We start from the raw sequence: 26,793 nt of genomic DNA, 5'->3' as shown, positions 1-26,793 counted from the left end.
AAAGCATCCAGAATGGAAATTGTTTATGTGTTTCATGATTCTAAACCTTGCCATTGGCAGGGGGGAAGTTCTAATTACAATTGCTTTTTAATTAGGGATTTTGCCATTTCATCTCCATTAATTGGAAAAGTTAGCACAAGTGCACCTAACTTTAATCTCAAAAAAAGTCCCTTACCATGCTCATGCTCACACCATTTGAGCTCTGGTCTTGTGGGCAGCCCAGAAGACCCACAGACCCCTGTGGCTCACTTGGTTTTCACTGAGCAACTGGCCTGGAATGGACAGACAGATTGCATATATAAAGGAAGAGGAATAAAAGTGATCTCTACAAAATATACCAGGCAGTCAGTCAATGTTCAGAATCTGGCCTGATGATGCTGGCTGAGGATCCATCTGTTGGCTGTGAGCTGCTGGCAGAGCAGAGGCTGTCAGATGGGCTTATGGATCCCCAGAACAGGAGTGCTGCTCCACACACCTTAGTCACTCTTGTCACTCTTGTTCCCCCTTAACTCTCATGAACCCTGTTGGTGTCTGCAGGTCAGTAAGCAGCACTGCCTGTCTCTAGGTTCAGAGCTAAATAAATAGCAATTATGTTCCCATGATTTTGTTTAAGGCCAGTCTAGAACTTACAGAATTGTTTTATCTTACTGAATATGTAGATCAGCATCACACAAACTTTGCTGTCACAAGTCAAAACCACAGCCAAAGGAACAATCAGTAATTTCCAGAGGAGGCTGTTTGAGATCACTGTTCAGGAAGAACCTCTGTCTCCACATCTTTTTGCAGATTCAGTAGGGCTCACAGGAGTCAATGAAGGTTTTCTGGAGCTGCCAGGTAAACTGACCATAGTATTGGAAGGATATGACACTTTCCAGATTGGTGTTTGAATAACATTTAGAACAATTACATTGAGATCCAAGCTATTTGTAAGGGTGTCCAGATGGTATTCTGTGATCACTACAGAGAAGTCTCTTCTTCCAGCAGGGAACATATTCCATTTGCTGTGAGAGCTGTGCATGCCAGGCAAGGATAAAAATGGATAGGCAGAGCTAGCTACTGTCAGGTTTGGCACAATGATGGGCTTTTTTATGGGGTGCTTTCCTTTCAACAGGAAAATAAATTAATTTCAGGTTGGTGCAAGGATAGTCTAGACTAAGAAAATCAAAGCAAGTCAACATCATTTTGCCTCTGACCTGAAAAAGAAGAGAGGACTCCCTTTGAGCAGCCAGATGAGTATTCACAGCAGCATCTGTGCTTTGAAGCTTATTTCTATTTACAGGCAGACAAGCAAGGCTTGTATGAGGGAACTGAGAGCTGAGTGTGACTGACTAAGGTGGCAATGAAGAAAAGGTGTGATGTGGAGGATTTAATAGACTTTGCTAGTAATTTTGCAATGAGCTTACATTCAAGTTTTTCAGTCCAACAGTTATCAATTGATTTTATACACGAGAAGATAATTGTTGCCTATTTTTTGCTTTGTGTCTTTTTGGTTAGGATGTGGTATTAGCTGTGCTTTGGCTTCAAACCTTTTCAATATCTTCATGAAAATGACACTTTCCCTCTTTATGTGCCTCAGTATCTGGATCTGTAAAATCACAGCTGTTTGAAATGCAGTGTTTCCAAGCACAGAAGGAAGAGGAGTGAATTGTTAACCCAGTTTCAGCCAAGAAATTAGACAACAAAGCTCTCAGAGTAACTCACAGACAAACACAAGATCCTTTGGTTTCATTTCCTGAATTCTGAAATAAAGTAAAAAATATTTTATTCTTGAGAATAGCACTTAAGCCACATAATCTCTCAATCAAATGAATTTATGCATAGAAAGATCATATATCAATATGGCTTTTAAGCTGACCCTCCTGTTCCCTCAGCTCAGAGCATGGATAATGCAACAGTCCTGGGTGGCTGCCTCCATCCATCAGGACATTGCCATCTTCTCAAATCACTTTCAGGCTGGGAAGGCAAGTATCTCTTTGTCCATCTGCAGGTGTTACGTTGGTAACTGCAGACACATCATTGTCTATGGCTCTCCACAGTCCCACTGCACTTCATGCATGAGAAATTGTGCAGCTATAAGGAAAAATGGAACTGTTCTCTATAGACATCAACAGCTTTTTTTATAAGGCTGGAAGTGGTCAGAAATGTCCATCTTCACTTCTTTGCCACCCATTTAAGATCTACTCCTGTTTTCTATATACTAAAACACAAACTACTGTAGAGACTCACAAACCTTCTCTTTCCTTGTAGTCTGCTTCAGGCACTGCCTTCTTCTGAGTGGCAGAATACCTTTCACTTTTTTATTTGATCACTTTTGCTCTTTTGACATAAATCTTTCCCTGGCATGCTTTACTGTGACAGTTCCTAATATAGCTGTGCCTAATGAGACAAATTCCAAGAACAGAGGTACTGATTGCTAGATTAGCAGTTTCATATCCATTTTTCCTGGGGCAAGAAATAGAAAAATTAATCATCTATCATGTGCTATTATAGTGGAAGTATGTGTGCCATACCTGAAAAGCATTTAGTTTCTCCTTTGCAATGAATTCAATGGATGCAAGACCACACCTTGATAAAGAGAAGAAAAAAAAGTAGTTATGGGCACTACATATCCTATTAAATGTCTCAAAAAGAGGCCCCAGAGAAGAAAATGACTTCATGTAAGAAGCTGGATTAGAACTGAGATAATTTATTGCCCCAATAAGATCAGCATTTATATTTAAGGACAAGTAAATATTGACTAGGAAAACAAAGCCTGATAAGCAAATCAATCTGTTTCTCACTTAGGAATACATAGGAATTTACAAGCTTTATAATGCTCAGTTTTTCAGAATCAGAGACTTATGTGCTCTGTTGTATCCTGAATGAGGAAAAGGCCCCCATCCCTCCTCCCCAGTAAATAATTCAACAACACACACATCCTGAAACAAAAAGAGAAAAAAAAAAGGGGGGAAAAAACCCAACAAAACAAAACTACACAACACAACAACCAAAAAGAAAGGATATCTCTTATTCCTGGAGGTTCCCCATGGAACAAGAACTGTCATGGGTGTTCATTTCACAGACTTATGAACATTTAACCATGCATCAGTGCCATCCCCAAAGCACTGTCCAGAAGATCAATTTATTTCCATCTTTTCTCTGCATTTAACTAGAAAATGCAACAGACAAGAGGAGCTCTGATTTTGTATGAATGGCCTTTTACAATCCAAATGTGTCTTTTGAAGCGTGCATTTAAATCAGATAGATATTAGAGCACATTTGGGAACACATTTCCATGTGCGCCTGGAAAGAGAAAGGGAAAACAATGGTGCAGTCTGTACTGCCTAATCTCATAGAAAAGTTCTTGTCATCTTAGACCATCTTAGACAAGTGATGACCTCTTAGATTCTCCCTAATTCCTTGGGTGCAGGACTCCCCAGTGAGCAGAATGAGGCAGGATGAGGAAGAAAGATGGTGCATTTTTCTGAATTTTGTTTTCTAGTCTAATTCCCTGCATTTTGTGACCTCTGAAATTGCTTGAGGGATCGAATGGAGTAGCAGAGCTGCTATTCCTAAAGAAGCATTGTCCTAAAGAAGTATTGGAATCACTTTAAACAAAGAATCCAGCTGGCTGACCTGCCAGATGCTCCATCCAAAGAATAGACAGCCATTTTTTCAAAAGCATGGAAATGCTTGTGACTAAGAGAATTACACAATTTGTTGTTTCCTTTCTCTCCCTTGTCAATGCAAACTGTCAGCCAGGTAATCTTGGTTACTTCAACTTTGGAGTGTAGGGTGTTGCTAAAGAGTGTTATAAAGCATTGAACAATGGGTAGCAACCTATTAAAATTTTGGATGTAGAGTCATAGGTGGACAGCAGATGCACCAGCCTTTGATCTTTACCCCAAATAATATCCTTCTAAAAAACTCTTCATAGAACTGCTGGGACTTACCATGTCCATTAGCAAGCCCTTTTCATGGTTCCCTGGAGTGGTAGTCTTTAAAAGACATCTAAAAATTTCAGCACCTGTTCTAAACTTCCATGATCAGTGAAAGACAAGGGGCCCTTACAGGGCAAAACCATCTACAGATTGCAATGCTGGCTGGGACTCGTGAGGTGCCTCACGTCTGGCTCCAGGTACATGGAGAGAGGGGACATGGCAGAGGTGCTGCAGATTGCCAGTGTCGAGTGAGGTGCTGGAAAAGCAGTGTCCTGGAAACATCTCCCAGCCTTCCTGCGCCTGCAGAGTGCAAGCAGATGGAGCAACCAGAGCCTGACACCCTTGCACGGGCAGCCGGGGAGGTCGGGGCTCCTCCGACAGCCGGCGAGCGATGGAGGCTGATGGGAAGCCTGTGTGCGAGGGGAGGGGGCAGAGGAGGAGGTGGCTTCCTCCTGACGCCATTTCCGAGGGCTGAGATATATAAATGAGCCGCTTGCTGCAGTGCCCCATCTGGGAGCTTCAGCCAGGGCACTGGCGTAGATACACACGCTCCGTGCTGCTCTCCCCCCGGCACCTCGCCTGGAGCCCCCACGCCACGGCAGTCCTCTGCCCCTTTCTCCCTGCCTCCATCCCGCCAGCACCATGAGCCGGCCAGAACTGCTCGCCGTGCTGCTCCTGGCAGTGCCGGGTAAGTGGGGCTGGGACGGGTCCGTGTCACCCCGGGCCCCGGGCAGCGCTGCCCGCCGGCCCCGCTCCGCCCGCTCCCCCAGCACCGCGGACAGGGACGGCCCGGCGCCTTCAGCACCGCGGACAGCGGCTGCCGCAAGGTCACTGCCGAGCGTCGCAGGGCCCTGCCAGCCTAGGCACCTTCCCTTCCCTTCCCTTCCCTTCCCTTCCCTTCCCTTCCCTTCCCTAGAGGGGCACAGTGCACACATCCAGCTGCTGCACCCAGGGACCACTTCCATCAGAGAGAGTTGCCCCTTTTCTCCACTCCCATTTTAGCAGAATAATGTTTCTCTGCTTGTCTTCCAGATGAGATGAATAACAAGTTCTCCTTTTTTTCCCCCTCCCCTTACGTTACAGCTGTCTCCCTTCCTGTGACAAATGACATGAATAAGGGCGACACTAAGGTAAGGCTGAGCCTGTAGTGGAAGGGTCAAATGAAGAGAAAGGATGTGATATTTCACCTCCACCTAGGTAGTTGGGTTTGGGCCACTCCCACTGAAATACCCCGTAGAAAGTGCCAGGAATTTGCATGAGATCCCCCAAGCAGGATCCATCTCTGCTCCCTTCCTAACAGAATTTAGCCTTTGTGCATCCACTTCTGGACAGCCAAGGAAGTCCTTCAGGATGCGACAGGGGGATGAGGCAAGCCTGTTTGGAGAGGAGATGGAGGCTGGGTAAAACTCTCCTTAGTCCTCCTACTTTCAGCTTTTCAAAGCTCCCAACAGGACGTGACTCAGGGGAGAGTGGGGGGAGATGTGATTCAGGAACTGTGTGTGTTTGGAGGTGTATACATCTGAGTTTGTGTGCTACTTAAACATGCATGCTCTGGAAAAATAGGCAACTGGTACTCTCAGCTTGCTAATCCTTCCTCAGCTCCTGCTCAGCCTGTCTGGATGGCTATGAGCAGTGCAGGACTTGGCTGACCTCTCCAGCCCTCCCTTACAGGCTTCTGTGCACATATCTGTGTCACACCCTCCAACATTTATAGCGGCGCTTCACAAACGTGCACTCCCAAAGGCCTTTTGGCTCCTAAATGCTTGGACAGGGGGGTTTGCCTGTGTTTACCTGTGTCAGACACGACTCCCTGACCCACCCCCTTCCCCATCTTTCATATGAGCTGATCTCTCAGCTGCCCAAATGAAAATTTTTTTGGAAATTCATGTCCACAGAGGAAACTCCAGCATTTTTGCTTTTTACTTCTTGAACCATTTTGTGTTATGAAATCCTCTAGCCACACAATGTTTTTCCCCAGGCAGCAGCAGGGGAGGGCACACTGATGCCAGTCCCAGCCACAGGCCCCACTGCAGTTACCTGCAGGGCGTGTGCCATGAGCAACACCTCCCTGTGTCCTGTGAGACGTGCCTGGGCTGCAGAGCAGTTGCTTTGTTAAGACTTTTAGCCTGCTTAGCCCTTGCTGGGACAGAGCCATGAGCTGTGAGACTCTGGGTGCCTTCGTCAGGCTGTGTGCTGCTGAGGAAGAGGATGTGGGACAGGCACTTAGCCCTTCAACTTTCCATGCCAGAGTGGGCATCTGATGGGACCATCCATTAATCATATGATTTTCCTTGTGAGGTCTATTCCCCAGTATATTCTACGTGTTAAAAATGGGCACTTTTGTGGCAGTTGGTGCAACTCCATGGAAATGCTTCCACCAAGAAAGGACTTTCCCAAGACTGCCCCTCTTCCCTGGGTATTACACTGACACAGGCTCTAAGGGAGAGCAAAATCAGCTTTCTTTTAGATTTGCTGCAACTGAAAGAAACTATGAGGGCTTTCCTGCCTTCACTATCCTCTGAGACACAGCATTTCAGGAAAGGAATTCCTGGTCTCATGGAACAGATTAGGGCAGGGATATCATCACATGAATACAGCAACAAGCACTGCAGCTCTTCCTACACACCATGTTCTGTGCCACCAGCATTTGTGGGTGGCTCAGGGCTGTGTAATGGGTAGTCTGCACCTGCAGGCCTTTCCTGGACAGCTCATCAGACTTTCCCTACACCAAGGGCTTTGCATAGGGAGCTGAACAAGACCAAAGCATTTACAATGTCTCTGGTGCTTGCCCACTCTTGTGCTTGAAGGATATTATTTCTCACTTACAACCATACATTTTAGAAGGGCATAGCTGAGCTCAAATATGGAGAAGTCTGTCCTTGTAAGGGCACAACCCTTTGGAGATTTCTGTGTGGGGACATTGTGAGCTGCTCTTAAGGATCTAGTTACATGCTCATGGTTAGATGATAGCTATGGCAAAATTCCAGTCTGAGTTTCTGCACTGGATTAATTACATTCATTTGGAAAGGATCTCCTCCATTTCCTGATGCAGGCTGTTGTTTCATGACCTTGTGAAGTCTCACTCTGCAAGACTTCCTCTAACAGAAAGACAAGGAGAGTGTTGTGGGATGACTGCACTGCTCATTTCATTACCTTACAAAGCTCCTCCACAGAGCTGAATGTATTTCTGTGGTGAGTGATGTGTCTCTTTGTGCTCAGACAAAGACCTTAGATCAGCTTAGAAGTCTTGAAAAATCTTGAATAGAATATTTCATTGAACCAGAGTCTTACTTCTCACGCTGAGCAAGTCTTAACTTCTGAAGCTGCATCAAATACTGCTATAATAAGTGCGTCCAGAGGTTGGGAAACATGAGAGGGAAATATCAGATGCTGGAGTTTTTTCTATTTAAAGACAGAGTAACTCAAAGTCATCTAAAATCAGTATTAATGGATCACTTGTGATATAGGAGAATTATACCAGGGAAATCCCCCTGCTTTTTTTTTTTTTTTTTTAATCTTTCCTGTAGCATTTTTAATCCATTAGGCAATTCCTTCAAACTGTGTAAGGTGTAGAGTTCAACATTTTATGGCTGTGATCTGCAAGAGCAGAATTCTCTCCTTACACAGGGTGAGAATTTGCCCATTCCAGCTGTCCAGTGAATATATCCAACTGCTTGAATGAACAGCATTGTGGATGACTGGGGACTGCTGGCTCGTGTTTAATTTCTACTGCAGCCACAGCGTTCTGCTCTCCTGAGAATGGTACATTGTGAGGGAGGTCAGGGCTCTCAGGGCTGCCTGCTGAAATCATCAGGAGAAAGAGGTTCAGTGAGTGAAATTTTTGCCTCCAAGGCTTAACTTGTATTCTTTTTTTTCAATTTAGCCTCTCTTTTTTCCCACAGGCAATTGTGAGCCCTGCATTGTTCCTAGATTGCATTATAAAAAATCACCCTTTTGAACTAAGCAGCCTGATTCCTACCCTACCAATCATCACCAGACTGTAGTGAATGTTTCTGTCCTGTGTGATCATTTGGATCTTCATGACCACACATTAGGGCTCCCAGCAGTGTGTCTTGACATGGCAAGGATGCCTGCAATCTCAGTACAGGAAACAAATTACATAAATAATGCTCCTGGCCTTACACCAACAAAACAGGCTGCTGGAAAGGGTGGGCCCAGAGCTCATCCTGTCTGAGAAGCTATGTCAGAATTTCTTTGCTCTCAGATGACCTGTCATCATGTAGAGCTCTTCCAGTCTATAACAGATGGCTTGAACACTCAAAGCACAAGGTCAAACACTTCTCCAAAGTGTCTTGTCCTTTCTAGGGCTTGAGAGCAGTATTTCTCATCTGTGTTTGAAAGTAGTTTGCCTCACCTCACCTTCCATGCCTGGCTTCAACCTAACTATGATGTCTTTCCCAGGGTTTGAAGACCTTTTAAGATTTCAAGGTCATCTATTGAACAGCTTTGACCACTTTTTGCTCTCTACAACCTCCCACTGAGTCATTTTATGAGATGGAGGTTGAGATATATTGACTTAAAAGAGGATGATTTTGGATTTTCTGTGTATATATTCAGATACCCTTTACTCTCCAGATGTGCTCTGACTCTGGTGTGGTCTGAAGCCATGCAATCCTCAGCTGAAATGAGTGTCATGTGGAAGAAGCTCTTTCCATTTTCACGTGTAATTTCCTCACTTCTCAGTTGCAGGAGACACCTTCTGTTCCTGAACTAGGGAAAACAAGAACTGAACATTCAGTTCCAGCTTGACCAGAAAAGCAAGAAGATGTGTGCCATCACCTGCTGTACTTTAGCCTTGGTAACAAGTAGGAACAAAAGACAAAAAAACTAGTTCTTTAATTTGTATTTTTGTCTCTTTTTAGGTGATGAAGTGCATTGTAGAGGTCATCTCTGATACTTTATCTAAGCCAAACCCCCTGCCGATCAGTGAGGAATGCCTAGAAACTCTGCGAGGAGGTACTGCCTCAGACTTAGTGCTGGGCATCAGCAAAAGCAAATCTGGCCAGTAGGGCTGGTTCTGCCCTGACCAACTGAGCCCTGGCCTCTGGACCCCTGTCAAGGGTCCCTGACACATTCACCTTCCTCTTCCACTGGGCTGTACTGGGCCCCAGGAGCAGGGATGGAGCCACTGCTTGTCCCAGGCCATGCCTCGTGCTGCCATGTGGTCACAGGGGTGCTGGTGACATCAAATTGCCTGGTTCTCATAGGACCTTCCTGTTGTCTTAATCACATGGTTAAGATGTGAGAGCAAATCAGACCAAGGGAAAGAAAAGAGCAAATGAAGAAGGAGTGGCATTTGGGTTCTGTTTCATTTCCTGGGGTTGGGGGGAGGTTTGCTTTGACTACTTTCTGTATGAAGTCTCCCCTGTTGCAGATGAGCGAATTATTTCTATCCTTCGCCACCAAAACTTACTGAAGGAACTTCAGGAAATTGCTGCACAAGGTACAGTGCCAGTATATATTTTTTGGGAATGTAACTATAGGGAAGATTGTTTTCTTATGCTGTAGTCCCTTATAGAGTTTTATTGTTTGGTTGGTTTTGTGTTCATTTTTTTATTTTATATTAATTTGAGATCATATAAATATGCCCTAGGAAATGTTGTTCCAATATTTTCAGCGAGATTGTGTCATTGGGGACAGGAATTTTGTTTATAATAACTCCAATATGTATCTGATAATTTCAATAGCTATCAATGTAACTTGGTGGTGATGTAGTCTCAAGATATTTTAACGTGTGAGAACTCTAAAAGAAAACACTGTAATTTAATTCAACAAATAATCTAATTCAACAAATACCAAATAATTCAACAAATAACCAGCTCCCAAACTAGAATTAAAGGTAAGAAAACTTCCACTGTCTGTGCAGCTGGAGTCTAGCATTAAACCCAGGTGTGGCAGCAGGGAAGCCCCACTGAACAGTGAGTAAGACTTGCACCTTAAAGACCCCAGTGAAAATATTCTTGAGCTAATGGGTATTTTTTTGATGGCTTCCTTAACTCAAATGCAAGTTTCTTTGGTTTGGAGAGGTGCAGGTCAATTGCACAGGTCAATTGCACTGGTCAATGTGGGAGCAGCAGCAACACCATGGAGCTGTGCCAAGGAGTGTTGAGGGAAAAAAGGGACATTCTCGGGTACCCAGTTGCCCAGAGCCAACATGCAGATCCCAGGCAAAGCTACTTCAGAGCTAGTCCAGACCCCTCTGCTTGGGTAAGGCTGCAACAGGGCAGTCCCAGGCTGCAGGGAGCGCAAAAATTTGTGAAGTCGGAATTGGGAAGAGTCTCATGCAGGCCCCAAAGCCATATTTTAGTCACTACCCAAATGGTGGAGAGGCCAGATGCTACCCTCAGATAGACTCCATGGATGCTCTGGTGATCCAGAAGAAACAAGACAGGGTCTCTTCAGTATGCTGGGATATGGCTGCCCAGGCACACCAGGGATTTGAGGAGGAGCACTCAGAAAACAGACAGGCTGTGCCACTAAGCATGGAGTCCACGAGAAGGGACTTGTTACATGGAGATTCACCTTGCTCCACTCTTGCCTGAGCCCATCACACCACTTAGTCCCAGGGTAATGTGAGATCCAGCCTATAGATCGTAGAGACTGGGGGTGGAACAGTCTTGTAGACCAAGGGAAAAGCAAAGGTGTTAATTTTGGTGTCCTCTGTGCTGGTGCAGCTGGTTCTGCTCAGGCTGGAGAGCCCACACCATTGAGTTCTGTGCTAGAGTACTAGGCTGGCAGCACTGGCTCTTGCTCTTGCATTAAGGCGCAGAAGCAGGGCATGAGCTAGTTTAGACAAGGCTTGTTTGGCTTGCAGATCCCATTGCTGGTTGCCAGGACAGCTGCAGCCTAACCTCCAGCTCATGCTGCCTTGTCTCCAGGGTGTTGTATTTTTCTAGCAGGCTCCATAAACCCAGAGCTAAGGTATGGGGCCTTGGAGCCCCAGACTACCCCTGCAGTGGGAATGAATGCTGCTTCTTCCTCCCACCACACAGGGGAGAGGGGCCCCCACAACCAGGCTGCAGGATACAGGAGCTCTCAGTGCTCGCCTCAGAGGTGCATAGGCAGAATCTGGCAGAAGGCAATTTTTATCTTTCAATACTCTGGTGATGAAGTCTTTTGTTGCTCTCAGTGTGCTGCAGTTCAGCACCTCGTATTCTCTAGATCTCCATCAATATTAGTTTTACTGGCAACCCTGCATCTCTATTAGAGACCATTTTTTTTCCTGCAGATGTTGTTTTTGATTGTGGTTTTGTTACTGCAGTTGATTCACATACCCTCCAGTCTCACTCCTCCCAGCTCCCAGGTGGATTTTTCCCACAGCAAACATAAGGGGCACAGAACTGCTTTCCTACCTCTACTTTCTGAAACACAGAAGTAACTGTTGACTTTCCCTACCTTTTGTTACTTGACACAGGTGCAAATGAAAGAACTCAGCAGCAGAAGAAAAATAGCGGCTTTGAAGATGAACTTTCCGAAGTCCTTGAAAGTCAGAACAACAAGAACAAGCAGAGAGGTCAGTGTCAGCCTCCACCCCCGGGAAATCCAGGTCAGGCTGTAAACAAGGATCTTCTTCCAAACAGCCTTGATATGTCCAACTGCTTCTCTTTTCTTTGATGCTGCTGCTGACACACACAAGCAACCTGGAGTTTGCTTTGTTCTTATTTACCAGCTCAAACAACATGTAATCTCTGAGCTATAGTAACTGGCGATGGTCAAGTTACTAAAGTGATACTGACTTTTCCACCCTGCTGCTGACACTTTCACTCACTTATAACATTTAAATCACAGGGAAATCCCACACTGAAAAAGTCAGTGATACAGGCAAGGGTGATCTGGATTTTTGCTTGTCACCCTTGTTTCCAGGCACCTAAGATATTAAGTAATGAGTCTCTGAAGGGAAAATTCAAACACACACAGTGCACACATCTGCACAAAACACCTGTACCTTGGAAAGATCACCTTCAGCTGGGATTTCTCCTTGCCAGTGTTTCTCTGGCCTTACTACAGACAGGCAGTTTAGCAGGAAGAAGAGGTTGGCCCCTTCCCTTTTCCTTGTCAGGAAGATACAATGCAAATGTGGGGTGATGTGACTCCTTGTCCAGCAGCAGCTGGGTGCCCACAGAGGGTCTCAAGCAGCTCTGGGGCACATGGCTGGCCGACAGCAGCACAGCACTGCTGTGACACCAGTCCAAAACTACTTAGAGCAATGAGGAGTGACACCCCCAGGGGCTGCTGCTGCAGCCAGCACCACCAAAATCCAACAGGTAGGATGGTGGCACTGCATCTCCCGCCTGCCAAGACACACCTGAACTCTTGCTCCGTGGAAGTGAGGTGTGGAGGTGAAGGAAGATGAAGTGAAGATGAAATGTGGCACATGGGCCAACCAGGCCCACTGACAGTCTGGTGACATCAGCACAGTGTCACAGATGGCCATCAGCCTTATGTGACCACTTTTCTGCATCCTGGCACACTCCTCAGCCCTCCTTGGGGCTGCACTTACCCTTACAAATCTCTCTAGCTTTTAAACTCCCATATTTTTTTTTGCAAAGTGTTTTCTCTGGCTAATAGTGTTAAAAGAGGCTACTCTCCCTTGAGCAAGAGCAAATACTCAGCCCACATTAAGCTCCTGCTGAGTAGCTCCTTTGCAGAAGCAGAGACACCCCCCCTCCCTCCAGCACCTTGTGAACAGGGCTGGCTGCCTCTTCAGCCTGGTGGGAGAAATAAGGATGTGATGTGAGTGCAGCACTCAGAGCAGGGAGAGCTGTGCAAGTGCCATATTACACTCCTAAATAATTTAATTTTACATGCAGCCTCGTTTCATGCAGGGTGAATTCGTGGCTGGCATCTCAAGAGATGGTGATGAGGACTGTGCTGCAGCAAAACACTTCAGCATATGTTTAACTTCAGCCTTGCAAGTCTCTCCAGGAGCACAGGCACCAGAGAGAACGCTGCCTTGCTTGAATGCAAGCATATGCTGAAGTGACTTGCAAAAGGATCCATGGGCTGGTTGAGCAGATTGCGGAACAGGGCTGAAGCTCCCTGAGAAATGCTTGGCCTTTGCTGGTTGTGAAATGAACTCTCAGCAGAGGTGTTTCTTCTTGTTTCTCCCTCTGCAGATGCTGCAGGGGAGCATCCTGAAGAGGAGCAGCCCACAGGGTCCCTGGCTGAGCTGGCAGCACAGAAGCCCCAGGAAAATGAAGAATCAAGAGAGGAGGAAAAAAGCCTGGAGGAGAGGGAACCCAGGCCATGGAATACCAACCCTGTTGAGAAAGAGGATCAGGAGGAAGCTGAGAGCAATGACATCAGGGATACAGAGGATACCCATCGAAACAAAGTTTTGGACAACCACATTGGCAAAAATTTCAGTGAGGATGAGCAGCAGCAGCAACAAGGGGATGAAGAGGAGGAGCCCAGAGGCTCTAGGGACAGCCTGGAGCTTGAGGATGAGGGAGAAGAGCCATCCAGGCAGGGTCAGGAGCACAGCAAGGAGGTAGCAGGGGAGCGTGTGGAGCGGGAGGATGATGGAGGTGAAGCTGCAGAGGAGGACCCGACTGAAGCAGAGAGGTCACTCGATTTGGCTGAAGAGGATGAGGAGGCTGAGGAGATGCAGGGAGGTGACAGTACGTATCCCAGACTGCACTGATACCTTCCTGGGGTGAGCTGAGGGCACTGAGACACATGGGTGAGAGGCTTCAAAGCCAAAGAGTTGGGGCAGGTGCTTACTGGGTTTACAGAAACACACCAGCCAGCAGCCACCCAGACCCCACCACAAACATCTGACACACAGGCCCTGCAGCTGCCTCACTGCTCAGCTCTCATAGATCCTCAGAACAACTCATTCATCTTCCCTGAGCTTCCTACAGGGCTTTTGACTGCTGCCTTCAAGCCCCATTACTGACATGGCAATGTGACAGTGGGTATTTCCAGAATCTTGGGAAAGCAGGCCTAAGTAAAGAAATCTAGATTCACCACTGAAAGCTCAGTTTAAAGGTGGACCTTAAACAGGTTAACAGTTGTGTTCACTGCTTTGTTTAATGCTCTTTCAGATAACGATGATGAGCTGGGATTTGGAAAAGATGTGCAGAGCTCTGAAGAAGAGGAGGAAGAGGAGGAGGAAGAGCAGCCCCGGGCACTGAGAGGAGGAAGGCATCGCCTGGAGGATGAGGAGGTGCAGGGAGAAGAGGACACCTTTCAGCCCAGGAATGCCAAAAGTGATGAGATGGAGGAGGAGTCCTCCAGGGAGTGGGAAGACACCAAGAGGTGGAACAAAATGGATGAGCTGGCCAAGCAGCTGACAGCAAAGAAGCGCATGGAGGAAAATGATAGTGAGGAAGACACAGATAGGTCCATGAAAAAGACATTTAGGTCCCGCAAGTATGCCTTCAGTAGTCCAGAGGAAGATGTGAGAAGGTCATGGAAGCATCACTCGAAGGAAGACAGCAGTGAAGGAGGCTTTCCACTTGCTCCCATGCCTGAAGAAAAGAAGGATGAGGAAGGCAGCGCTAACAGGAGAACAGAGGTTGGTGTACACAGGCTTAAGAATAAATCCCACCCAGTTATCCAAAGTACTCTTGGAGATGTGGAGGGTATACTGGCATAAATGTAGCCAGCAGTGGTCCTCTGAGGCATTAAGTTGATGCTTAGTGAACTTCCAGTCATTCAGCCTCAGGTATTATTGAAGTTTGCACCTGCTGTGCCTTTGGTTTTTGTCCTTGTTTTCGTGACTAGTGCAAAAGCATTCCCTGCTCCCCAGAGTCATGTCTCCAGTGACAGCATTTCTGCACTGGCCAGACAGAGTGACCAGGGCTATAACTGGGGTAGTCCTTGTGTCCCAAAGCCCTTCCAAGTCAAAAGGAAAGCTTTCCCTGTCTCAGGGATGGAGTGAGTAATGTCAGACCTCCTACAGAGCTAAATCAGGGGTGCAGCTGTGATGAGAAACCTGAGGTACTGGAGTGGAAATGGTGGACAGATACAGAACTACATCTGAGCCAGGCTTCCAGAGTCAGAGACCTCCTTCCCTGATACCTTGAGTGACGCTAGGTAATAGCTCAGCACAACCCCAGAAGTCAGGAACTGCTGGTGGGTTCACCTTTGTGCTGAGGCCTAGCTCCAGGCACAGTTGATTTGGGATAATACAGGGAACTGTGTTTTGTGAGCCTGGGACAGGCAATGGTCAGGTGCCTGGGAACAGGCTGGAGCAGCGGGTGAGTGAAGCCAGTTGGCTCTCTTGCCTCCAAAACACCCCTCTTGCCTCAGTTCTGTGCCAAACCATTGGCCAAAAATTGCCCATCAGCATCCCCCCATGAGAGCATCTCCAGTTGTACTGGTTCAAAGCAAAGCCAAATGTCCCAGCTCAAGGCAGGGGTGCAGTGGGGTGGGCTGTCCCATCTGCCTCCCACCACTGCTGCTCACACCCCAGAGTGGGTGCTCCCCACCTGCCCCTGCGGGTGGCTCTGGGGTGCACCTTGTCTGCAAGGTGCCAGACTCAGTCTCCAAATGGGGATTGGAAAGGAGGTTGCTGAGGCTGCAAAACTGCTGTGTTTACAGATGCAGCAAGACTTTTTTGTTTGGTTGGCTTTTTAAACTAGATCAGGGCCTCTGGGAGTCAGTGAGGAAAGCCAGGCATGCAGCAGTGAGGGAAGGCACAAGCTCTGGCTGCTGTCCCTCTCTTCATTTTTGGGCCATGGGGCGATGTGGCTTGGCCAGCGAGGTCAGTGTGGGTTCAGATAAGGGCTGGGGGTGCTGTCCCCTGCACTTTCCAGGACTCAGCATGTGGGACCAAGCAGATACAAGCCAGAGCACACAGGCAATGGTTTGGATCTGACCAAGCTCTCTCTGGATGCTGTAGAGAATTTCAGAACCTATTTTTCTCCCTTTCTGGGGGCTCCAGTTGCAGCCCAAGTTCTCCAGCAAGGTGAGCTCAGCCAGCTGCTGCCTGACCCACTTCAAACAAAATGGAACAGCTGCTTGGGCACCCTGGGTGCTTGAAGGCACCCTGAGCTCCTGGCACCCTACTGTAGCCAGAGCTTTCCCAGGGGCTGAGCCAAGGGCTCAGTGGAGGGCAGAGTGACTTTTTTTTCCCTGTTCAGGAAAACAGCTCAGAAGAGAAAACAACCCCCTTTTTTCATACTTCCTTTACTTTTTGCACACCAGCCATATGCAGTGCAGTGGCTCAGGGTCAACCTGTGATTTGCAGCTGCTGAAGGCAACAGCGAGGCTTTGCTCCCTCCACACAGGAGAGGGGCTGTCACCTCGGCTCTGCCAATGGGAAAAGGTACAGCACCGAGTTTGCTCACACAGAGCCTGCTGCTATGCTGAGTGCATGGTCTGCAGAAAGCCCAGGTGGCCACAGCTGTGAGGGACAGGCAGGGCTGGGGCTGGCAGCAAGGCAGGGCCAGCTGGATATGACCTGAGCTCAGGCAAAGCCATGCAGTCAGGCATGAGTACTTGCACTAAATAAATCAGCTACAGGTGACAGCATAGATGCACAAGATGCACAAGATGCATAGCAAGACAGCATCGATGCACGAGATGCACCAAGTAATGGGCAGCTTGAGCCTTTGAACTGATGGCTTCCTCAGTCACTATTTTCCCAGGAAAAGTATCTTCTGCTTGTGGAGGTGCAAGTCAAGACCCAAGGCAGGGTGGGGAGAGGGCAGGGCCCATGCTGCAGTTCCCGAAGGTGGCAGGCAGCGGTGCCCATCCCGGTCTGAGGGCACTGACTCGGCGCTGGCACCCAGTGCTGCTTGCCAGAGCCTGCCCTGGCTCCCCTGCAGCAGCCATCTCCCGCCAACCCCATGTTCTGGGGGCACAGCCCCGTTGGGGGCTGCCCTGCCCGGCAGGGTACGGGGGAAGGATGGCAGCTGCATCACTAGCAGCAGCAATTCAACATTAGGGCAGAAGTAACCAGTGCTGTGCACACCGGTCTGTTCAGAGAGACAAATGCAGGCTGAAGGGATGGGGCAGGACAAGGCTGTGCTCTCTGCAGCTCTGGGGGGCGAGGGCTGCCCGCCTGTGGCCGCTGACAGTCCTGGGCTTTTGTTGCAGGACCAGGAGCTGGAGAGCCTGGCGGCCATCGAGGCTGAGCTGGAGCGCGTCGCCCACAAGCTGCACGAGCTGAGGCGAGGCTGAGGGCCCCGGCGCTCCCCGCGACAGCAGCGCCGCCGCCCTCCTCCCTCCCTGCCTCCGTCCCTCCCACCGCGCGTTCATTTCCCGATCTAAGAGCAGTTAAGCCGAGCAGAAGCACCGTGCCTAGGAACCGACCCCGCTAGCCCCAGGCCTGCCTCCCTCGCCATAGTGTTGTGCCCATCGCCGCTGCCTCACCTCATGCTGCCCTCTCCACACGATGTCCACATGCCCGGCAGGGCGCCCGTGGGTGCGAAGTGCGACCTACATGTGTATTTTCTGTCTGGGTGGGGTTTTCTCCCTCTTTTTTTTTAAAAGACAGGACAGCTTTCTAGAAAGTTCTTTCACCGGTAGTTGCACTGGGTAAAAAACTGCAATAACTTGTTGTTATCTTTTGATTAAAAGCTGAGAACTCTGACTGTAATATATTCTATATAAAAATTTATCTAAGGAAAAATAAAACTGCAGTGGGTTCCTTCCTTTGTTTTGGCAGCTTCAGTGTCAGTTGTCAGCACGCTGCAGGGCCTGGACAGTCCTGCAAAGAGGGGGAAACAGAGGGCTCCCCTCACCACGGACACACTGTGATGGTGCTTCCCTCCTTACCCGGGCTCCAGCGCTGCTGCCCTCCGGGGCCTGGCATCAGGGACACTTCCCTGTGCTCCCAAGCACCGTGGGGCTCTCCCTGCCCACCCGGGGGCCGCTGGTGCCACACTGCTCACCCCCTGGCACTGGGCGTCCTGGGTGCTTCGGTGAGGCTTGGGTCACATCTGAGGCTCATCGATGAACACAGAGAGAACACAGTTAAAAGTTTAAACACTGGGCAATACTTGACCAAGTCAAGCCATGTGAGCAACACATGAGCAGGTTAGAAAGAAGTAACAAATAGGCCAGTCAGGAGGAGAACTACGGGTCTGTGCTCCCCAGAGGTGAAGGGCCATCCCAAGGAGATATCCCGCCTGTGCCCTGGCTCACAGGAGCCATGGTGACCAGCTGGCACTGTGCTTACAGGCAGAACCTTTCCATCCTTTGGGCTTCAGACCACTGGGCAGCTGGAGGACCAAGGGGTGCCTGGGTTACAGAAGCTGGCCCCAAAATCTCTGAGCACAGATCATATTTTAGATGTTCTATGTGCATTGGCTGGAGAGGGAAAGATCCACCCACTGCCAGGGCTGTATTCCAGACCCCCCAATCTGAAGCTTAGTTCTCTCCCATTACCTGCAGCCCACAGAACAGCTGAGATGCTCAGGGAATGGCTGCCAGGCTTTGAACTCAGCTTATTTCTTTATTCTGCAAAAGCCCTCAGTGCTGTTGGCCTGTGGAGTGCATTACAGGGGTGTGTGTGAGCGGGGTTCCCTGGCACAGGAGGTGCGTGGTTCCAGAGCTGTACCTCATCCACAGGATGAGCTTCCCAGGGAGGAGCAGGAGGTGCTGAGTGGCCACTGCCCTCGCCCCCAGCCCTGGGCAGGCACTCATTGGCAAGAGGAGGTGTTGAGGCCAAGGCAAGGCCCAAAAACTGCCCTGGCACAGGGCACCATCCATGCAAGAGCCTGGCTGGGGAAGGTGCACTGGAGCAAGTTGTGTCTTTCAACACCATCCTGAGGAGATCCCACTCTCTTTAACCTCAGGGAAACATGGAGGGAATCGAAGTGATTCACAAAACCAGTACTAAAATGTCAATTATGGAGTTTACCTCACCTGAAGAAATCACATTTTACATATTGCTCTTCACCTAAATTTTAATTTGAATACTGTATTTTTAATCTGAATATTGTCTATTGTAAATATATTGTATTTATAGCTGGAACAGCTTCCCCAGGGAAATTGTCAGCACCAAGCCTGATAGAGTTCAAGAAGCATTTGGACAATACTCTCAGGCACATGGTGTGATTCTTGGGGTGTCTTGTGCAGAGCCAGGGTTGGAATTGATGATCCTGATGGGTGCCCTCCAACTTGACATATTCTATGGTTTAGTTTCTCCCTTTTATTTTTGTGACACAGTCCCTGCCAGTAGCAGCTACCATACAACTCATTGTGACATGTAGGCCTGAGTTTGCAAGAAGTTCACAGAAACTCTCAGACCCCCACCACACCAAAAAAAAAAAAATAAAAAACCCACAAAAAATCCCCACCAAACAAAAAAACAACCCCAAACCCAAGAAACCAAATGACCTTCACAGAAATGCAGCCATGTCCAAAGGAGTTAAACAAGTTTTTGTCTATACCTGATGCAAAATCAACAAGAGGAAAAATACTGTTACTTGATGGAGCTACTATAAATACTGTCTTAATTAGATATTCAAGTAATCACAAATATTTGGGACTCAAGGACTCTTTTCAGATGGAAAGATGGTGTTCAAGGCCTGAGTGCAGAGGTGCAAAACAGCTGCACTCAGAAAGGATGTGAACATTGAATTCCTGTGAACACAGGCCTCCCCCAATGAGCTGCTCACCTCGCTGCCCTATCCACTCAGAAAGAGGAAGCAAACTAGAACTTGTTATAAGGCATTTATTTTCATTATGTGTTGGAAAGGGACAATCCTCTCTTCAAAACAATTACAGAGATAATGCCACAATACCTACTGCATATTGCTTTACTGTTGAAACCAAAACAATTGTCCAAAACAGATGCTTGGCAAACAAAAATAAAATTAATATATTACCATTGAAATGAATGCTATTAGATGAAAACACCATCTCCATTGTCTGATCTGATCAGTCATGCAATTGAAGATGCCAAATAGCAAATATTTTGGGTTTTACAGTAAGCCATGATCTTTTAAGGGTTGATATAATTCTATACAAATTTAAGTACAAAATGGGAATTATGTTTCAGAAGTCATAGTGAACCAGGCTGAAGCGAATCACAAGACACACTTGTTAACACTGTACAGCTGGATTTGAACACAGATACCAATGGACTTGCGAAACCGAGCACACGCACACAATGGTCCCCGAGATTCAGCCGTGCTGGGGGAAGCAGCGCTGGACACTGAAGGACAATATCCAACACTACTCACACCCAGAGGGCCAATTCTCTCACAACTGTTGGGATCCCAAGGAATTGTTGTTACTCCATTTTAAGAACGACAGTGTTTTTAGTATGTGGTTGTCACAAGGGTATACACAAGCTGTATCAAATACTGAATCAGAAATAAATAATAAAAGATACATCTAACACATCTTTTATTTTTTAATATTTTTTTACAGCACTGACTTTACAAGAGGATAACTCATTTTTAGGGGCTGCTAACATCTGAAACAAAGAAGTCACTATTTTATACTCAACATATTCTCAACACTTAATAACTTTATATATGTATATATGACTTTTCACACAAAAAAAAAGAAGTTAAAATAATTTATATCTAAAACTACTGTGTAAAGAATGAAGGAGGAAATAAAATGTGGTTTTCTTTAAAAATGCTGGAAGAGGAAGACCTGATTTTCATAAACTCCATTCGCTGTGTCAGCTATTTCTGGAGTTTCAAGAGATTTCCCGGCCATCAACAAAAACTTCCCAACACATCAGGAGCCCTCTGCAAACTCATGACATGTTGGGTAAGGTCACCTGCTAATGAGTTCATGTGGGCCACAGGCATCTGCTATTATCAGCCCAAGTGGATTCAGGGTAAGAATGATGGAGAGGAAGAAAACATCACCCCAGATTGCTATTAAAAACCACAGAGTGAAATTCTGGACAACTGGTGTCATGATGTCCACTGGCCAGGATTTTACTCCCAAGCCCTACTCTCCTTGTCCTCCTTCTGCATCACAGATAAGGGATGTTTTTCTCTCCCTGGATTTTGTTATTTCCACAGGAAAGCTGCCCCAAGAGCAGGGTGGACCAGACCTCAAAAGCCACCTGCACACACAAGAGCAAAACCAATTTCCTTTGCTTGCTACAAATGCTACTGTGCTTGTGTTGCTGAGGAATCACTCCAGCATCTCCATTTATGTCTGGATCCTCCCAAACTTCATCTCAAGTAACTTTTGTGGCCATTGTAAATGTGACAGAATCCACAAAACCCATCCAGTCAAAAGCTCAAGTATTGATGGCCTGGATCCACATAGGGTGAACAGTGAAAGGAAAGATAGTAAAGATGTGGAAAGTACTTTTCTGGAGGTTACATTCCTCTGAAATAGATATTAAAGCAATATTACAAATAAAATCAGCAATGTGATCTGCAATGGCATATCCATTTTTCTATGAAAGCAAGAGGAGATTATATTAAAGGAAATATTTTAATCTACACAAAGCATTTTCACATATTCCTAATTACAAAACACACACCATAAAGTAATTGTATACTGAATACAGAAATCAATACATCTCTTACTAAAAAGGAGAGAGGGGGGAAAAATTAGCAGGGTAATGCAAGTGAACTCCCACAAGTGTGTGCCTGGGGAGACTGCTACAAACTCAGACTCTGTTCACTAAAAAAACCAAAATCCAATATTTTCTGCACAGCTGTGGAAGGCAAGGCTACAAGCTAGTGTGGAAAAGCCTGAATCATTTGTCATTGCTGCCATGCAAAGACTTGAGGAAATCAGTGTTAGTCTAAGAACTGAGAAGTCTGGATTTTTTTAATTGGATGAAAACAACAGGAGCATTTTTCCTGTTTTGCTTTTTTTTTTGCCAGGTAACACCTCTGGCCCCATTTAGTCTGTTGCTTTTGGACTGTGTTCTGCCTCTATTATCTAACCACTACCCCACCTGGTTGTTCCCTGGCTGTATACTGCCCACAATTCATCTAGAAAACTTGAGGCTTTATCTTGAGCAGTTCTCATTATCTCCTGATGCCTCTAGGTTGGCTTCTTAGCTTGTAATCATCTACAATGAGAACAAATTAAACTGGTAGATTTCTGTCTGTGCAACCTGCTGCAGACACATTCCCACATTGGAGGGAGATGTCTGGGAGATCTTTAAACTTTAACATTACAACAGTCTGAGTAGTAATAATGGATTTATCCTACCTACCGAGCAGCCCAGTTGATCAGCTCCTCAGCACAAAGGTTGTACAGCCAGACACTTCAACCAAAGGCAAAACATCACTGGCCCAGTGCTTCTGCATTACATAAACCACAAGAGCTAGCACTGATGCTGATGGTTTGGTTGCATTTCTGCAGTTGGCTTTCACATAATGATCAGGATGTTCTGGCACAGGCTACAAAGTCAGGCACAATGTGGCCAAGTCAGGTAGAGTCAGGCAGCAGTAATACCACTCAAGTACTCCTCAACATGGAAAGATCTTCACCTGTTGAAGCTAGTTACGTAATTACAGTGGAAAACCAGAGTCTCATCTCCACCATGCTGACACAAAACCTGGAGAAATTCCAATCAAGCTAATGGTATTCTTGTGGATTTCAAACAGTGAAGCAGAACAGTAATAAATCCCTAAAAAGCTAACTGGTGACCATGTAATTTTAATACAATTGCTCTCATCAGCACAGCAGTAAAAGCCATGCCTCTGAAAACACACGAGAACCTTTTTCTAACCCACAATAAAAAGAATTCAAACAGACATTATGGAAAATCTCCTCAGATTGTCTGCAATTTTAAGAGCAAGGGCATTCTGGTATGATCTAATGTTACTACACTCCTATTTTTACAAAGAAAGACAAGACTACAGAATATTAACAAACTTACTGTGAAGTTTGTCTTAAATCAAACTATCCTGAACTTACCAAATGAGGCAGCAATTCAGAAAAGCACTTTAGCACAAGCTTAATAACATACTCATGCTCAAATGTTTTGCAAGAATGTAATTGTATGTCTGGATACTTGGTAATTTACAATTTTGGCTTTTACAAATTGGTCTCCCAATTTGCCCCTGTGATTTAGCAACATTCTAGTACACGAGCCATTACCTTAATTTCTGCAAGGAAATATAGTAGTACAGCAAATGCATGGTAATTTATGTCCACACTCTATTGTAATGCCACATCACAACAGGTACCTGCATAACTGCACCTGGTAAATTAAAGTGATACCGATACATTCGATAAATAAAAAATAAATTACAGACTATGGGAAAAAATGTCACTGATCACACCAATGACCTAAACTTGTTTTCTAGTTACTGCCAAGGTCTGGAGTAATATTTAAATATAGTATTTCTGCAAGCATTCAGAGAATTACAAAATAAACTTCTAACAATCATTTGTAAACAAGTTTAAAATGCACAATTATATTTCAGTAGTTTATTTTGGAGAAAAAAAGCAGTGCAAAATAGGCCAACCAAAATTCAGAAGGCAGCCAGGAAAATAAAATTCTTATTTGATGTTCTAACTAGGAAACAGCATACAGACATTTCCATTGGATCCAACACTCAGATTCATGTAAACATACTTAGTTTGAAAGGTCTTGAGTTAGTAACCCAGTTCTAACATCATTGCTCCATCCCCACCACCTGATAAAGAAACAAAACCCAAAAAACCAAAAAAAGCCCAAGCCATTGTAATAAAGGGAGCAACAGGCAAATCTACAAACACTCCACCAGCTGGTTACAAGAAAGTACCATACAAAAATATGCACTGGCAAGTTCCTTCCTGAGGGCATCTTTTGTTACACATGTAACACAAAAACACTTTTTATTTTAAACAAACAAAAACAAACCCCAAACTGCAGATGTCAATTTCATTTTAGTCATGGCTTTATGAAAGGTTTGGTCTACCATGAATACTTTTATAAACCCTTACCTATGTACATCTGACTCACTCACACCACAGCCACCCGAGACCTGCAAGCTGCACACAACATGGGATCCAGCAGCCTCAAAGCATACAAGGGTTGTGAAGCGTGCCCAGCTCAGAACTGATCTGCAACACTTGAGGAAGTTGGCTGTGCTTATGAGCACCCTGGGATCTGACTGATACCACGCCCATAGGGTTCTTCCAGTCCGTATAGAAATATTTTAAAGTTAGTAATCCCTCTAGAGGTGGAATCATCTTTTGTTGTGTAAATCATCCTGAAAAATTCAATCCTGGCTACAGGAAATTCCCAAGAATGGCATTTTGGAAGAAGACCAATCTCTCCTACGGAAAAAGCATTGTTTATATAAAAGAACTGCTACGTAACACTCTTCAAAACTTTTTTCCATCTAGGACTGGTACCGTCAGACAGGGTGGTGACTTTTACACAGTTTAATCCTCTCTCCACGATCTACCTGGGCTTTAAGTTCTAGACCCTTTCCTTCTGAGTAGCCATCTAACACATGATACTAACCAAACTAGCATTAAATGCTGCAGTGACAGATGCTTTATGAACACGTGCTATAGAAAAGACAGAAATTCCTATATTTGCAAGCTAGGAGCTTAACTAAGGAAATTTTCTTAACACCACCCTTCTTAAATGTGTTTTAGGGGTAATAAAGGGAAGAGAAGGCCACTTCTACCAAAATAGTGTTTCTGTTCTTAGCACTTGGATATTTCCAATATAGTGTTCAGAACTAGCAAAAGTTGCAGGAATTCTCAACAGCAGAATGCTGCCATACTAGAAGACATCTCAAGAGATACAAATTGGCTGTGCTATAGTTTACAAATAGTATACAGCACTGTTGTAAATTACCATGTGGCCTCACCTGGCAGCTTGCTACAAAGTAATGGGGTCTCCAAGCTAGAGCTGTCCTGTATTTCTACCTTATATGAAGGTACACAGTTTTGTTTATATGTTAGAAAAAAATGTACAACAACATGGATCTGTGGAAGGCAGCGACTGTGTTACCTCTCAGGATACACAGATCAGGTGTGCTGCTCCAAGGAAAAAGCACAGCTCTGCCAGCCTTTTCCCAGAGCTGTCCCAAAGTCCTCACAAGTGCAATGGAGGGAGAATTCTCTCCCTGTGAAGACATAAGCTGCTTCATTAACTCTTCTAAGATTTCAGCACTAGCAGACAATTGAAAGCATGTTATTTAATCTACTAAATGACTCCACCTAAATAGTGGCACCCTCTCTGGGTGATAGGTGTTGCTGTTTGCAAGCGTGGTTGGGAGCAGATCTGAGTGAAGCACTGAGGCCTGGGGGGAGAACTGCAAAGCTGGGACAGGGGTGGTCACCTTGGTTCTGTGCCCTGAATAAGCAGGCTGCTCTGTCCTACTCAAAGTGCAGTGGCTTCACAGCAAGCTACCTGCCAACATCATGGCTGGTGAACATTTCAAGAGATTTGGTTTAGTGATACTGAAGTTGTTTTAGCTTTCTTATGCAACAGCCTACGTGGAAAAAAGAGGAACGGGATGTTTTTTAGGCAAAAATCTCTAGCACTGTTACATTCAGACACTGCATTTCAACATTATTATCTTCTTGATACCATGAGGTCCGATTTTAAAATGCTGGTCACCAGTGATTACAAAGAATAATAGAAATGAAAGAGCAACCCTCCCACAATGAAAGGACTAGTGTTAAAACACATATGTGTGTAAACTCACTACAGATTTGCAAGTGGAATCTGATGAAATGGATTTGGATCACTTTCTCGCTCTTCCCCTTTCAGTCCGTTTCATCAGCAAATTAGGTTAAATCAAATTGAAAGTTTTTTTATTTTGCTTTTTTGTGTTTTGTTTTATGTTGGGTTTTTTTCCCAATTTTTAATCAATTGTATTGTTAAAGCCTGATCTGGTTCTGGGACCACAATCTGTATCCCTGGGGCTTTTTCTCAGTCCATGGCATTGGCAAGTTATTGAGAAGAAGCTTTTGTTGCCAACGTAGCGACGCAGTGCTGCTGGAAGCTGGGGGACACTGCTGAGTTGCAGCCTAGTCTCTGGTGTTGCAGTTTTACTGAGCTGTTGCTCTCGCTCTCCACAATCCAGGAGGAGTCTTTTCCCATGACGCTGAGACAGCCTGTGCTAGCACAGCATATCCGCTCGTCCATGATCCCACCGCTCTGCTCTGCCAGGAGCTTGCTGTGGTTTAGCTGGGTCACCTCAGGTACCTGACCCTGCAGGACAGCAGCTATGTGGTTCAGCAGATCTGTGAAAAATTCAGAAACACCCTCATAGCCTGAAAAGAGAAGAAATGAAGGAGAGAAAAAAAAGGCAATTAAGTAATTTCCTTAGGTTCTTTGAAAGGCTTCTTTTAACAGTTTGTTTATTGGAGTGTCCTTGCCCTCCATTGACCATAAAAAGGTTGTAAAAAAAAGGTTTTCTCCATGACAACATTGTAAGTGATAGCAGAAGGAGATCAGCATAAAGAAAAACAGAGACTCTTGAAATGAAAGTATTTTTCCAATGAGAAAAACAATTACCTTTCAGATTTGCTGCTTCTTTTTCCTCCCAAGTATATATACATATACATAATTTTAGGTATATTCTATCATTTGTTGCTGAGTCCAGGTTTTTCCCTAAGTTACAAACTCTGGTATAATGTTGATCTTTTCCATACCATTTCCAGGTTTACTCTGGCGAGTAGCTCTAGTGCAGAACTTTGCTGAGGGTCTGGACCCTCTCCAGAATTTGCCCAGCAATACCCTCAGTTAGGGAAACCTCAGAGGACAGCAGGGCTGGCTTTATACCCTACAGAAAAGGCAGCTTCCCACTGAGCAAGAAGCAATGCTTGTCTAATCTAACCAAACTTGACACTTAAAATGTGTTTGCTGCTATGCCTGAGAAAACACCCGAGGGACAGGAAACGTACATCAATGATGCAGTATTTGATGGAAACATCAATCATTTGTTTCAGTACTGAAACCACCTTTCTGCATGTTCTGTTAAGTGATTCCAGACAATTTACAATG

General features: G+C 45.8%; 2 protein-coding genes across 4 annotated transcripts in view; one reads left to right on the top strand and one right to left on the bottom strand.

Annotated features, from left to right (window-relative positions):
- Nucleotides 1-4,389: 4,389 nt before the first annotated feature.
- On the top strand, nt 4,390-17,545 carry CHGA (chromogranin A). The gene is made up of 8 exons (XM_071426576.1): nt 4,390-4,608; nt 5,004-5,050; nt 8,804-8,897; nt 9,316-9,384; nt 11,356-11,454; nt 13,058-13,561; nt 13,988-14,460; nt 16,989-17,545. The coding sequence occupies exons 1-8, from the start codon at nt 4,563-4,565 to the stop codon at nt 17,070-17,072; spliced, it is 1,416 nt and encodes a 471-aa protein (XP_071282677.1). The 5' UTR covers nt 4,390-4,562; the 3' UTR covers nt 17,073-17,545.
- A 2,013-nt stretch (nt 17,546-19,558) lies between these two features.
- ITPK1 (inositol-tetrakisphosphate 1-kinase) overlaps nt 19,559-26,793 on the bottom strand; it is a 141,045-nt gene continuing 133,810 nt past the window's right edge. For all 3 annotated transcript variants that reach the window (XM_071426578.1, XM_071426577.1, XM_071426579.1), the window contains exon 11: nt 19,559-26,060. In XM_071426578.1, coding sequence (XP_071282679.1) covers nt 25,738-26,060 — 323 coding nt within the window. In that variant the 3' untranslated portion in view covers nt 19,559-25,737. The remainder of the gene's footprint in view (nt 26,061-26,793) is intronic.

This window comes from Agelaius tricolor, unplaced genomic scaffold (assembly GCF_023055355.1).
Source record: "Agelaius tricolor isolate 1412-34295 unplaced genomic scaffold, bAgeTri1.0.p SCAF_5, whole genome shotgun sequence".
Lineage (NCBI taxonomy): Eukaryota > Metazoa > Chordata > Aves > Passeriformes > Icteridae > Agelaius > Agelaius tricolor.
The sequence above is the reverse complement of the archived record's forward strand: the minus strand, read 5'-3'. Positions and strand labels throughout refer to the sequence as shown.